Consider the following 14,807-nt stretch of genomic DNA (forward strand, 5'->3'; position numbering starts at 1 on the left):
GAGAACTTGTTCTCAACTTGCCTACCTGGTTAAATAAAGGTGAAATAAAATAAAATACAATAAAAAAAAATTCAGCTCGCTGGTCACCATAGCAGCACCCACCCGTAGCACGTGCTCCAGCAGATATATTGCCCTGGTCACCTGATGTTATATTCTCCTAATTCACAGAAAACTGGACAGATGAATGAGCTTGTAATGTTCCCATGAAAACATGTTAAGAACATGTTAAGTTCAGAGAACATGGTAAACACGTTCTGGGTTAGATCTATTAGAAATGAAGGGAATGGCCCTCCAGGAAACGTTCCTATGGAAATGGTAATGACCTAAGGAGTTCCTCTGAAGGAAACGTTCTCTAAAGTTGTGGGAATGTTTTAATGTTAGCTGGGATGAGAGAAAATATAAAAAGTGATTATCAGTAGATATAGTTTCAAACGTTTCGTTAAATTTTTTTTAAGATAATCGGGGCTGGCAGGTAGAATTAAGTTCCTGTCCTCTCTGGCCCATACTCCAGTACAGTAGGTGGCGGTAATGCACCATAACGCCGATAAACCCCACAGAAGAAGAGTAACTTCAGGTCCACCTCCTCTGGCTCACAGGTGTCTTCTCACCTGCCCTAGTCGTCAATGGACAAATGCTGTAGCAAGGATCATGCTGGGGAAAAGTCTAGTAGCTTTAGTCTTTCTAATTTGTTGCATCGTTGGAACCGAGAACAATAAAGGTGGGTGAGAGATTGAAATGTATTTTTTACATTTATTTTTTAATGCCTTTAGGTGATAGCCTTCTTCGTTACGCTTGGTACCTGTTGCGATTACAATGCCTCGGGAATTGGATTGTGAAATGTAGCCTACCTGATAACAAGGTTACTTTGTCTTTCATACCGTTTAACTTTACTTATTAACCACCAGTAGAGACCATTTCACAGCAACTCTCCGCGACACCTTGTGCTTCCGCACAAAATAATTACTTTTGTTAGCGCTTGTTATAAATTCTGATCCGGGGTCGGTCTTATTGTTTCTGATGTGCCTGAAGGTTTGGCCTGTGATGGTAAGAAATTATCCTAAATCAGTTTTTAATGCGTGGAACCGAATATGAAACGCCGGCTAAACAAATACAAAATGAAAAATGACACACCACAAAAATATATACATTTTTGAAAAATGTAATTTCACTTGTTTAGAGATTAACATTTTATATTTTCTTTAGTTTTGCTATTTTAATGTTAACAAATATAAAGTGGGAAGTTTAGTTTTTGTGTTCTGGAAGCCAAGAGAAATAGCTACAGAATGTTACATCAGATAATGTGATTTAAACAAATATTTTTGTTATGTTACTGGGAGTTACAGGTCACGTACTGTTTGGTGTCGCACAGAGAAATGTTTTCTTCTTCCTCAATTCATGGAAACAGGAAACGTTTTTTTAAATATCAGTGTTGAGTTGCAGGGGGTCTGTTTTGAAGATTAGAAGATTAATATAGACTATTTTGAGGAAATGTTTCTGGCTATGTTGTTGCTACGGTGGCTCAAGAGAGACAAACATCAGTAATATTGCTGCGTTCCCCCCCCCCCTAGTTTTTCAAGCCACGGTCTTAAGTGAGTATGAGGGCACAGACGGTCGCTTCACCTAGCAGATATCTGCCAGGAGCAAACTGAACCCGACGTGCTTCCCACTGGGCAGCTGTAGAACGGTGTTGCTGATGGTAGTTAATGTGGAAAATTATTTCCCCCTCACAGAAGTTTATTTCAATGAAGACAGCAGCCTGTGTAACCGATGTGAAATGGCTAGTTAGTTAGCGGTGGTGCGCGCTAATAGCGTTTCAATCAGTGACGCCACTCGCGTTGCTTCGTGGGGGTGTCAGTTGTTGATGTGTGCAGAGGGTCCCTGGTTCGAGCCCAGGTTGGGGCGAAGAGAGGGACGGAGCCTACACTGTTACACCTACACAAGACATAACTTACACTGAACAAAAAATATAAACGCAACAATTTCAATGATTTTACTTTGTTACAGTTCATATGGAGGAAATCAGTCAATTGGAAAAAATGTATCAAGCCATAATCCACATGACATGTCATTCACATGACTGGGCAGGGACGCAGCCATGGGTGGGGCCTAGGAGGGCATAGGCCCACCCTCAGGGGAGCCAAGCCCAGCCAATCAGAGTTGTTTTTCCCCCCACAAAAGGGTTTTATTACTGACAGAAATACTCCTCAGTTTCATCAGCTGTCCGGGTGGCTGCAGGTGAAGAAGCGAATGTGGAGGTCCTGGGTTGGCGTGGTAACACGTGGTCTGCGGTTGGGAGGCCGGTTTGGACGTAGTGCAAAAACTCTTTAAAACGATGTTGGATGCAATTTTTTTTTGGTCGAGAAATTAACATAAAATTCTCAGGCAACATCTCTGGTGGACATTCCTGCAGTCAGCATGCACTCTCACGCAAAACTAGAGACATCTGTGGCATTGTGTTGTCCCACGGCAGCGTGGGAAGTAGCCCAACTACCTAGTGTAGTCACGATCAGGGTGACAAGTCTCAGTACGCACACTCGTACACGCAACAGCACACTCGTACACGCAACAGCACACTCGTACACGCAACAGCACCCTCGTACACGCAACAGCACACTCGTACACGCAACAGCACCCTCGTACACGCAACAGCACCCTCGTACACGCAACAGCACCCTCGTACACGCAGCAGCACCCTCGTACACGCAGCAGCACCCTCGTACACGCAGCAGCACCCTCGTACACGCAGCAGCACCCTCGTACACGCAGCAGCACCCTCGTACACGCAGCAGCACCCTCGTACAAGCAGCAGCACCCTCGTACAAGCAGCAGCACCCTCGTACAAGCAGCAGCACCCTCGTACAAGCAGCAGCACCCTCGTACAAGCAGCAGCACCCTCGTACAAGCAGCAGCACCCTCGTACAAGCAGCAGCACCCTCGTACAAGCAGCAGCACCCTCGTACACGCAACAGCACACTCGTACACGCAGCAGCACACTCGTACACGCAGCAGCACACTCGTACAAGCAGCAGCACACTCGTACACGCAACAGCACACTCGTACACACAACAGCACACTCGTACACACAACAGCACACTCGTACACAACAGTACACTCGTCAGTCACTCGTACAAGCAGCAGCACACTCGTACAAGCAGCAGCACACTCGTACAAGCAGCAGCACACTCGTACACACAGCAGCACACTCGTACACACAACAGCACACTCGTACACACAACAGCACACTCGTACACACAACAGCACACTCGTACACACAACAGCACACTCGTACACACAACAGCACACTCGTACACACAGCAGCACACTCGTACACACAGCAGCACACTCGTACACACAGCAGCACACTCGTACACACAGCAGCACACTCGTACACACAGCAGCACACTCGTACACACAGCAGCACACTCGTACACACAACAGCACACTCGTACACACAACAGCACACTCGTCAGTCACTCGTAAACACAACAGCACACTCGTACAAACAGCAGCACACTCGTACACACAGCAGCACACTCGTACACACAGCAGCACACTCGTACACACAGCAGCACACTCGTACACACAGCAGCACACTCGTACACACAGCAGCACACTCGTACACACAACAGCACACTCGTACACACAACAGCACACTCGTACACACAACAGCACACTCGTACACACAGCAGCACACTCGTACACACAGCAGCACACTCGTACACACAGCAGCACACTCGTACACACAGCAGCACACTCGTACACACAGCAGCACACTCGTACACACAGCAGCACACTCGTACAAGCAGCAGCACACTCGTACACGCAGCAGCACACTCGTACACACAACAGCACACTCGTACACACAACAGTACACTCGTCAGTCACTCGTACACACAACAGCACACTCGTACAAACAGCAGTACACTCGTACACGCAACAGCACACTCGTACACGCAACAGCACACTCGTACACGCAGCAGCACACTCGTACAAACAACAGTACACTCGTACAAACAACAGTACACTCGTCAGTCACTCGTACAAGCAGCAGTACGCTCGTCAGTCACTCGTACAAGCAGCAGTACGCTCGTCAGTACTTTTAATAACAAATAAACAATCGTCAGTTTTACTAACTGCAGATTTAAAATGATTTGTATAAAACTAACGGTGAAATACGGCTCAGACTCATCATCTGGCTTCAAAACAGAAGTACAGACTCTGGCGGTATGGTGGTTACGTGGTAAGAACCCGTTTAACCAATAATGGATCGCTGACGTCCCGCCTGTCGATCTGACGTTCTGCCTGTCGATCTGCCCGCTGACGTTCTGCCTGTCGATCTGCCTGCTGACGTCCCGCCTGTCGATCTGCCCGCCGTCAATCTGCCCGCTGACGTCCCGCCTGTCGATCTGCCCGCTGTCGATCTGCCCACTGACGTCCCGCCTGTCGATCTGCCCGCTGACGTCCCGCCTGTCGATCTGCCCGCTGACGCCACGCCTGTCGATCTGCCCGCTGACGCCACGCCTGTCGATCTGCCCGCTGACGCCACGCCTGTCGATCTGCCCGCTGACGCCACGCCTGTCGATCTGCCCGCTGACGCCACGCCTGTCGATCTGCCCGCTGACGCCACGCCTGTCGATCTGCCCGCTGACGCCACGCCTGTCGATCTGCCCGCTGACGCCACGCCTGTCGATCTGCCCGCTGACGCCACGCCTGTCGATCTGCCCGCTGACGCCACGCCTGTCGATCTGCCCGCTGACGCCACGCCTGTCGATCTGCCCGCTGACGCCACGCCTGTCGATCTGCCCGCTGACGCCACGCCTGTCGATCTGCCCGCTGACGCCACGCCTGTCGATCTGCCCGCTGACGCCACGCCTGTCGATCTGCCCGCTGACGCCACGCCTGTCGATCTGCCCGCTGACGCCACGCCTGTCGATCTGCCCGCTGACGTCACGCCTGTCGATCTGCCCGCCGTCGATCTGCCCGCCGTCGATCTGCCCGCCGACGCCACGCCTGTCGATCTGCCCGCTGACGCCACGCCTGTCGATCTGCCCGCTGACGCCACGCCTGTCGATCTGCCCGCTGACGCCACGCCTGTCGATCTGCCCGCTGACGTCACGCCTGTCGATCTGCCCGCCGTCGATCTGCCCGCCGACGTTCTGCCTGTCGATCTGCCCGCTGATGTCCCGCCATAACTGGAGATCTGCCCGCTTCTTTCGTCCAGTTTTTCACACTTCAAGTATGCGGTTGGCCGTACTTAGAGAGAACTGATGATAATGGCCTTGATACAGGAACGGTTTTGCTGCTCTCTAACAACGGTCAATTGTGACTGACTGATCTACAAATCATATTGAGGAGTCGCAGTGCCATGAAAAAAGTATTCAGACCCCTTGAATTTCTTAACATTTTATTCCTGTAGCTCAGTTGGTAGAGCATGGTGTTTGTAACACCAGGGTTGTGGGTTCGATTCCCACGGGGGGCCAGCACAGAAAAAAAAAATTAAAAAAAATGAAATTGTATGAAATGTATACCTTCACTACTGTAAGTCGCTCTGGATAAGAGCGTCGGCTAAATGACTAAAAAATGTAAAAAAAAAAAAATTGTGTTACAAAGTGGGATAAACATTTTATTTAATTGTCTTTTTTTTGTCAACAATATACTCAAAATACTCTGTCAAAGTGGAAACGTAAAAAAAATATATATATTAATAAAAATTAGATGAGTAAAATATTGTCATTGCATAGATATTCAGCCCCTTTGTTTAGGCCTAAATTAGTTCAGGAGTCACATTTGGATGAACAAATCACATAAGTTACATGGATTCACTCTGTGTGGAATAATACAGGTTGCCGTGTTTTTTTTTAACGACTTCCTCTGTCCCCCCCATACATACAACATCTGTAAGGTCCCTCAGTCTAGTAGTGAATGACTACCCCCTTTCTCTGTCCCCCATACATACAACATCTGGAAGGTCCCTCAGTCTAGTAGTGAACGACTAACCCCTTCCTCTGTCCCCCATATTATACAACATCTGTAAGGTCCCTCAGTCTAGTAGTGAACGACTAACCCCTTCCTCTGTCCCCCCCATACATACAACATCTGGAAGGTCCCTCAGTCTAGTAGTGAATGACTACCCCCTTTCTCTGTCCCCCATACATACGACATCTGTAAAGTCCCTCAGTCAACTATCGAATTTCAATCACAGATTCAACTACAAAGACCAGGAAGCTTTTTTTGAAAGCCTCATAAAGAAGGGCATTGATTGGTAGATGGGTAACAATTAACAAATCAGACATTGAATATCTCTCTTTAAGTATGGTCAAGTTAATAATTATGCTGTGGATTATGTATTAAACCGCACAGACACATCAAAGTGGCAGTCGTCCTTTTGAACTGAGCGGCAGGTGAGGAATGAAACTGCTCAGGGATGTTACCATGTTCGGTGATTTTAAACACGGCTGTGATGGGAGAACTGATGGATGGATGAACTTTGTAGTGATTCAACAATAACAACTTAAATGACAGTGAAAAATAAAAAAATATATACATCATTAAAATATACCAAAACATGCATTTTGTATGCAACAGGGCAACAAGTAATACTGTTAAAAAAAAAAAAGGAACACACTTTTTGTCCAAATGCACCAAAAAGAAATTGGGCAAAAACAACGCATCACTAAGTTAAGGCGTCCGCATGCTTCCCAGCCGAAACACTTCAGAACAGTTCGTGCATATATTATGAAAACATTTTGTGACATTTATGTTTGTTTTGGACTTTGGCGAGTGTTTTTTTATTCGGCTGTTTTGGACACAAGTGTTTTCCCGAGGCAAGCCAAAGTCTACGCTGCCTCGTCGGCGATTTGGTCAACAGTAGGGATTCTTCAGTTAAGTGCCTGTTGTCATTCAACGAGACGACTCGTGCTCATGGGAAAAACATTTCACTTGAGAAAATACTGCACCAATCATTCTAGTCAGATGCGACTACGATCTCCTCTGCAAAAAAAGTCACAATTCATGAATCATAGATTAATTCAGACTTTGAGGAAGTGTATGCTGGCTATGGCGTCTCAAAACAAACAGTACAATTGCCGATTTTATATTATATATTATATAACCCTAACCCTATATTATATCTATCTATCTATCTATCAAAAAATCTCATGTTTTTCAAGTGAATATCTTTTAAGGGAGTATGTGAGCAGACTCGTTCGGCTAGAATAGCTCGGCTCGGCACCATCGAAACTTAAGCATGCTGACACCTGAACTGCCTCCTTATTAACAAGCATGGGGGTGGCTGCATCATGTTATGGGTATGCTTGACATCGTTAAGGACTGGGGAGTTTTTCAGAATGAAAAATAAATGGGATTGAGCTAAACACAGGCAAAATCCTAGAGTAAAACCCTGCTTCAGTTTTCTTTACACCAGAGACTGGTAGAGGAATTCACCTTTCAGCAGGACAATCTAAAACACAAGGCCAAAATCACACTGGAGTTGCTTATCAAGAAACCAACATTCACTGACTTAAGTTTTGACTTAAATCTACTTGAATATCTATGGCAAGACTTTAAAATTGCTGTTTAGCTATGATTCCCAACATCTTGACAGAGCTTAAAGAATAATGGCTAATGTTGCACAATACTTGTGTGGTGAAGCTCTTAGAGACTCACCCAGAAACACTCACAGCTGGAATCGCTGCCAAAGCTGTTTCTAACATGTATTGATTCAGGGAAGTCTATGTTTTTGTTATTTATTTTCTAGTAATCTTTAAAAAAATGTTTACAAAATAAATAAACTTTGACATCAAGAGTATTTTGTGTAGATTGTTGATAAAAAAAAATGACAATTGAATCCATTTGAATCCCACTTTGTAACACAATAAAATGTGATGAAACCCAAGGATACTTTCGCAAGGCCCTGTGTTTATGACGCAAGGCCCTGCGTTTATGACGCAAGGCCCTGCGTTTACGACGCAAGGCCCTGTGTTTATGACGCAAGGCCCTGTGTTTATGACGCAAGGCCCTGTGTTTATGACGCAAGGCCCTGTGTTTATGACGCAAGGCCCTGTGTTTATGACGCAAGGCCCTGTGTTTATGACGCAAGGTGATTTGTCCGTCTCGATTCGCCTTTCAAGTCGGCTTCAATGTCGAAGGCGCCTAATGAGTCACCTATACTCAGCAATACATCATGTGTTCCACTCATTTAACTTGGCACCATGCCAGTATGTCATCATTGACATATTTTCAGTAGATTGATGTTTCTTACTTAATGAATTAGCTGTTTTGTTTGATTTGGCCGATCAGACTTTGGCTGTGTATGTAATCTGGCCATTCAGGACATTGGCCATTAGAAAATGAGGAGGCCAGTAGTTCCTACCTGTTTTTCTACCTTTTTTTTCAGATATTTTCAATGGACAAACATCTAAACTTTCCAGCTACACGATTGTAAAGCCTCAGCTTATTCACAGGAGATGGGCAAGAGATGCCGACCGACTTCCTGAATCGGGGAAGGTAAGATACATCTACAGGTCTCTCAACTCGTGGTTTGAACACACGATGGTAAACGACGACTGGTGTATTTTCATGTGACTGTGTTGTTGTTGTTGCAACTCATTTCAGACTGAAGAACCCGATGAACGTTCTTATTCACTGATCATTGACGACAAGGAACATTTCCTCCATCTTAAAAAGAACACGTAAATCAGTTTATCTTCTATTACATACTAGTAATGACCTTAAGGTCACGCCATTATATTCTTGTGGAGTGATCGGTGTATTTTATTTATTTTTCTTTTGTCAGAGAGTTTTTATCCAAAAGCTTTGTTCAGTTTTCCCATGATGCCAGTGGGAATCTGATGTCTACATATCCTAAACCTGATGTAAGTAGCAGAGATGACATTGGGTGGATTGTGAGGGTAGACTCGGGTGGGAGGGGGACTGACAAGCTGGGTGGGGAGGGCTAGGCAGGATGCGAGGGGTGGTGGGGGTTATATCTATCTCTGTCTGTCTGTAGTTTGGACACACCTACTCATTCCAGGGTTTTTCTTTATTTTTACTATTTTCTACATTGTAGAATAATATTGAATATATCAAAACTATGAAATAACACATATGGAATCATGTAGTAACCAAAAAAGTTTTAAACAAATCAAAATATATTTTATATTTTCCAAAGTAGCCACCTTGATGAGAGCTTTGTACACTCTTGGCATTCTCTCAACCAGCTTCATGAGGAATGCTTTTCCAACAGTCTTGAAGGAGTTCCCACATATGCTGAGCACTTGCCGGCTGCTTTTCATTCATGTATACATGCATACGTTTTGACTGTATATTTCCACATGGTGGTTTTAAATGACGTGTGTGTGTGTGTGTGTGTGTTGCAGGTCCATTGTTATTACCATGGGGATGTGGAGGATCATGAAGAATCTTTGGTCGCCCTCAGCACCTGCTCAGGCCTCAGGTCTGTCTCTCATTCACTAAATATATATAATAATACAAACTCTACCTACTGACCTCAGGTCTGTCTCTCATTCACTTATATATAATAATACTGACCTCAGGTCTGTCTCTCATTCACTTATATATAATAATACTGACCTCAGGTCTGTCTCTCATTCACTAAATATATAATAATACTGACCTCAGGTCTGTCTCTCATTCACTTATATATAATAATACTGACCTCAGGTCTGTCTCTCATTCACTTATATATAATAATACTGACCTCAGGTCTGTCTCTCATTCACTTATATATAATATAATAATACTAACTCTCAGTAACTACTGACCTCAGGTCTGTCTTATATAATAATAATAATATATGCCATTTAGCTTTTATCCAAAGCGCCTAACAGTTATGTTGTGTTCATACACTAACAGTTATGCGTGCGTACATAAAAAATGTATGGGTGGTCGTGGCAATCAAACCTATTATCCTGGCGTTGTAAGAGCCATGTTCTACTAACTGAACTACAGAGGACCTGGAGCCATGTTCTACTAACTGAACTCCAGAGGACCTGGAGCCATGCTCTACTAACTGAACTACAGAGGACCTGGAGCCATGTTCTACTAACTGAACTACAGAGGACCATGTTCTACTAACTGAACTACAGAGGACCTGGAGCCATGTTCTACTAACTGAACTACAGAGGACCTGGAGCCATGTTCTACTAACTGAACTACAGAGGACCTGGGGCCATGCTCTACTAACTGAACTACAGAGGACCTGGGGCCATGCTCTACTAACTGAACTACAGAGGACCTGGAGCCATGCTCTACTAACTGAACTACAGAGGACCTGGAACCATGTTCTACTAACTGAACTACAGAGGACCTGGAACCATGTTCTACTAACTGAACTACAGAGGACCTGGAACCATGTTCTACTAACTGAACTACAGAGGACCATGTTCTACTAACTGAACTACAGAGGTCCATGTTCTACTAACTGAACTCCAGAGGACCTGGAGCCATGCTCTACTAACTGAACTACAGAGGACCTGGAGCCATGTTCTACTAACTGAACTCCAGAGGACCTGGAGCCATGTTCTACTAACTGAACTACAGAGGACCTGGAGCCATGTTCTACTAACTGAACTACAGAGGACCATGTTCTACTAACTGAACTACAGAGGACCATGTTCTACTAACTGAACTACAGAGGACCATGTTCTACTAACTGAACTACAGAGGACCATGTTCTACTAACTGAACTACAGAGGACCATGTTCTACTAACTGAACTACAGAGGACCATGTTCTACTAACTGAACTCCAGAGGTCCATGTTCTACTAACTGAACTCCAGAGGACCTGGAGCCATGCTCTACTAACTGAACTACAGAGGACCTGGAGCCATGTTCTACTAACTGAACTCCAGAGGACCTGGAGCCATGTTCTACTAACTGAACTACAGAGGACCTGGAGCCATGCTCTACTAACTGAACTACAGAGGACCTGGAGCCATGCTCTACTAACTGAACTACAGAGGACCTGGAGCCATGTTCTACTAACTGAACTACAGAGGACCATGTTCTACTAACTGAACTACAGAGGACCATGTTCTACTAACTGAACTACAGAGGACCTGGAGCCACGCTCTACTAACTGAACTACAGAGGACCTGGAGCCATGCTCTACTAACTGAACTACAGAGGACCATGTTCTACTAACTGAACTACAGAGGACCTGGAGCCATGTTCTACTAACTGAACTACAGAGGACCATGTTCTACTAACTGAACTACAGAGGACCATGTTCTACTAACTGAACTACAGAGGACCATGTTCTACTAACTGAACTACAGAGGACCTGGAGCCATGTTCTACTAACTGAACTACAGAGGACCATGTTCTACTAACTGAACTACAGAGGACCATGTTCTACTAACTGAACTACAGAGGACCATGTTCTACTAACTGAACTACACAGGACCATGTTCTACTAACTGAACTACAGAGGACCATGTTCTACTAACTGAACTACACAGGACCACATGCTTTTGTATTTGTAGACCTGTACACAGGCTTGTGTTTTACACCACATTCAGTGTTCCAATGAGAGGGCTTTCAGTGTCTCAACAAGGAAGTTGTCCAGTCCTTTCATAATAGTTTCCTGGTTTGTCTAACCAGTTATCCTGACTTTCCCTGTCCTCTACTTACGTTTACATTTTAGTCATTTAGCAGACGCTCTTATCCAGGGCGACTTACAGTAGTGTCATGACTGTCCTGATCAGGTCAGGGTACAGGAGACCACCACCCTACAGATTATCTCCCAAACCCCCAACAGAGGAGGAGAGATCTAGGGGTCTGAAGATGTGGGGGTTTTATGACACCTCACGCCCATAATAAAACTTAGGCCACAGAGAAATTCCTTTGTCCTAACAATGGAGAACTGGCCTCAGAACATTAAACATGCAATAAAGGGACTTTGGAACAATGGTTTCCGTCAGCCACAATGGTGGTTATGACGAGAGGTGGAATATTAAAATGTATGTAACTTTTGTATGGTTTTTAAAGGTTAAGAGATGACGTTATTATGAAAACATTGTACCTTTAAGAGTTTTCCCAGTATATGCCTGATGTTTATACATTGTACGTTGTGTAGAAAATATCCAAATCAAACAGAATGTTTTAGTAAAGATGAAATGTGAAGTTAGTGTCTAAAATTGGATTTTTAGTAGAGCCAAAGCCTTGCCCCCTTTACTTGGTCCGCCCAGAGAATTGCCCTAAAGGCGGTTACACCCACTTCTGACCCGAGGGTATAAGACAGGAGAGTGAAGAATTAACATAGGAGATTAATTGACCCCAAGCTGCAGCGAAGGTCTAACAAAGTCGACGAACCCCAAAACGAAACACAAGGTTGAAGACAAAGAAATCTTTTTCTACACGAGCTACGGACGAGTAGCTGTGTCTAAGCGGGTGAATTCAAGCCGAACCACCCAGTCTCCACTCTCCATCAAATCGTGGTATCTTCACCGTTCGAGTCCGACGCTGTGAGCTCTGAGCTACAGAGCTGTCTGTCCTCAGAAGACCGCGAGGGATCAGACCACTAAGCCAAGAAGGACACTGACATCGTGAGGACAACCAGAGAGTTGCGCCGGAGAAGTGCGTCATTGAGAAGCCTAAACGACCCACGCGGAGCTTCCCACCTGAGAACTCCAACACGTAATTACATCATTATATTCTGACCCATAAGAGCGGCAGTTCGGGGCGAGGCTAGTTAAATAAGCATGGCTGACAAATGAACCCAAATGTATATTTCTCTCGTGTACTTCCTTTGTTTATCTCTCTTTTAAATCCCCATTTTGGGTAACAAGCGCCATAGTGTGTTGGCCCGTTATACTAAGTCCTAATCAATAGCTAGACTGTGTTTTGTGTATGTGTATTTTTATCATCATTTTAGCTTGCTAGTAAATAAATAATCAACTAAGATTGGTGTGGTAAATTCAGTGGTAAAGCCCGGGTCCGTGCAGATTCCCGGATTATACGACGTTCAGATTATGAGACTGTAGAGGAAATTGATTAATTTAGCGACTGTTGTAATCGATATTCTGATATCCTTTGAGTTAATTTGGGAAATAGAAACTCAATCAAAACAATGTTCCCATGGTGCCCCAGGTTAATGAGTTAATAATTGCTTGATTCATTGCTTAATTCATTTAATCACGTAATTATAAACCGTTAATCATTCGATGAGCAACAGTCGTCACATTAACTAATACAACGTCACGACAGTAGTGAATGCATACATTTCATTTCATACATTTTTTGTTCCCGTACTGGTCCCCCGTGGGAATCGAACCCACAACCCTGGCGTTGCAAACACCATGCTCTACCAACTGAGCCACACGGGACCATCGCTGACTTCAGCTTGATTCGAGGAAATGTTATTAAACCCTTGTGATGATCTGTGAATGAAAAGGTAATTTGTCACCAATTTAATTACGAATCTGTCTGTTGCACTTCTTCTCCTTCTTCGTAGGGGTGTCATTCTCCTCGGCAACCAGAGTTATGGCCTGGAACCAATCAAACGGTCGACAAACAACGAGCACCTCCTCTACCGCCTGGAGCACAGCCAATCGGAACCCTTTGTCTGTGGAGTGACCAATGAGACGTCGCACACCGAGAGTCACTCGCCTTTCCACCCTTCCCTCTCCATGACGGCACTTTTACGGGTCGGGATGTTTCCGTTACGCAGCGTAGCAGAATATAACGGATATTAAAAATGTGTTTTCAGGGTGAATGTACTGGATGGCTGTCAGTCTAAACATGGATGTGAATGGAAGTACCAGTCTCACTAAGGACTTTCTTTTTTCTTCATAACAGAGGAAACGTAATTTACCTCAGACCAGATATGTAGAGTTGGTGTTGGTTGCTGACTTTCTCAGGGTAAAATACTTTTTTTTTTTTCAAATTTTTATAGATGATGTATAACTTGTATAGGCTAACTCGCAGAGGTTTTCCGACCTCTCCTCTCGGACGCCCAACCGTTCCATGTAGTTGAACTGTTCCCCAGCTAACACCTGATTTCAACTTGTCCACTAGTTATCAAGCACTTGATTTAGATAAATCAGGTGAGTTAGTTCAGGGTTACAACAAAATTGTGAAAATGTCTTGAGGGTCCTCGAGGAGAGGTTTCAGAACCACTTGCCTACTGTGTAATCGTAAGTTAATGCTACTCCAATGGATTATATTAGGATGTATTCCTACATGATGATCAGCTGACTGAGTTCTGCCTCTTTCTGACCATGTCCACAGTATACCTACAAGAAGAAGAACGAGACAGCTGTGCGAGAGGAGATGGTGGAACTGGCCAATCTGCTGGATGGGGTGACAAAACGTCTCTCTCTGTCTCTCTCTGTCTCTCTCTCTGTGTCTCTCTCTGTCTCTCTCTGTCTCTCTCTGTCTCTCTCTGTCTCTCTCTGTCTCTCTCTGTCTCTCTCTGTGTCTCTCTGTGTCTCTCTGTGTCTCTAGTCTCAAGCAAACAACATTGTTACACTGAAACGTTCTTCATCCTCATTGAGACATAATGCTACAATGAGCTCTTCACCCAGGAGAAAGTAGTAGACCAGGGATGTTCAAATATTACCCTGGGAGGTCCGGACTACTGCTGCTTTCCTGTTCTGCCTGGTCATTAATATCACCCCACCTGGTGTCCCAGGTCTAAATCAGGCCCTGGTCATTAATATCACCCCACCTGGTGTCCCAGGTCTAAATCAGGCCCTGGTCATTAATATCACCCACCTGGTGTCCCAGGTCTAAATCAGGCCCTGGTCATTAATATCACCCACCTGGTGTCCCAGGTCTAAATCAGT

At 44.8% G+C, this 14,807-nt stretch overlaps 1 protein-coding gene across 2 annotated transcripts in view; it reads left to right on the forward strand.

Annotated features, from left to right (window-relative positions):
- The first annotated feature begins 566 nt into the window (after positions 1-566).
- LOC115190106 (disintegrin and metalloproteinase domain-containing protein 9) overlaps positions 567-14,807 on the forward strand; it is a 33,847-nt gene continuing 19,606 nt past the window's right edge. Inside the window, exons 1-8 of one of the 2 annotated variants that reach the window (XM_029748583.1) lie at positions 567-718; positions 8,396-8,505; positions 8,614-8,690; positions 8,795-8,873; positions 9,378-9,454; positions 13,475-13,667; positions 13,819-13,881; positions 14,251-14,322. In XM_029748583.1, coding sequence (XP_029604443.1) covers positions 649-718; positions 8,396-8,505; positions 8,614-8,690; positions 8,795-8,873; positions 9,378-9,454; positions 13,475-13,667; positions 13,819-13,881; positions 14,251-14,322 — 741 coding nt within the window. In that variant the 5' untranslated portion in view covers positions 567-648. The remainder of the gene's footprint in view (positions 719-8,395; positions 8,506-8,613; positions 8,691-8,794; positions 8,874-9,377; positions 9,455-13,474; positions 13,668-13,818; positions 13,882-14,250; positions 14,323-14,807) is intronic. The other variant, XM_029748582.1, reaches the window with a different exon arrangement.

Source organism: Salmo trutta, unplaced genomic scaffold, assembly GCF_901001165.1.
Source record: "Salmo trutta unplaced genomic scaffold, fSalTru1.1, whole genome shotgun sequence".
Taxonomy (NCBI): Eukaryota; Metazoa; Chordata; class Actinopteri; order Salmoniformes; family Salmonidae; genus Salmo; species Salmo trutta.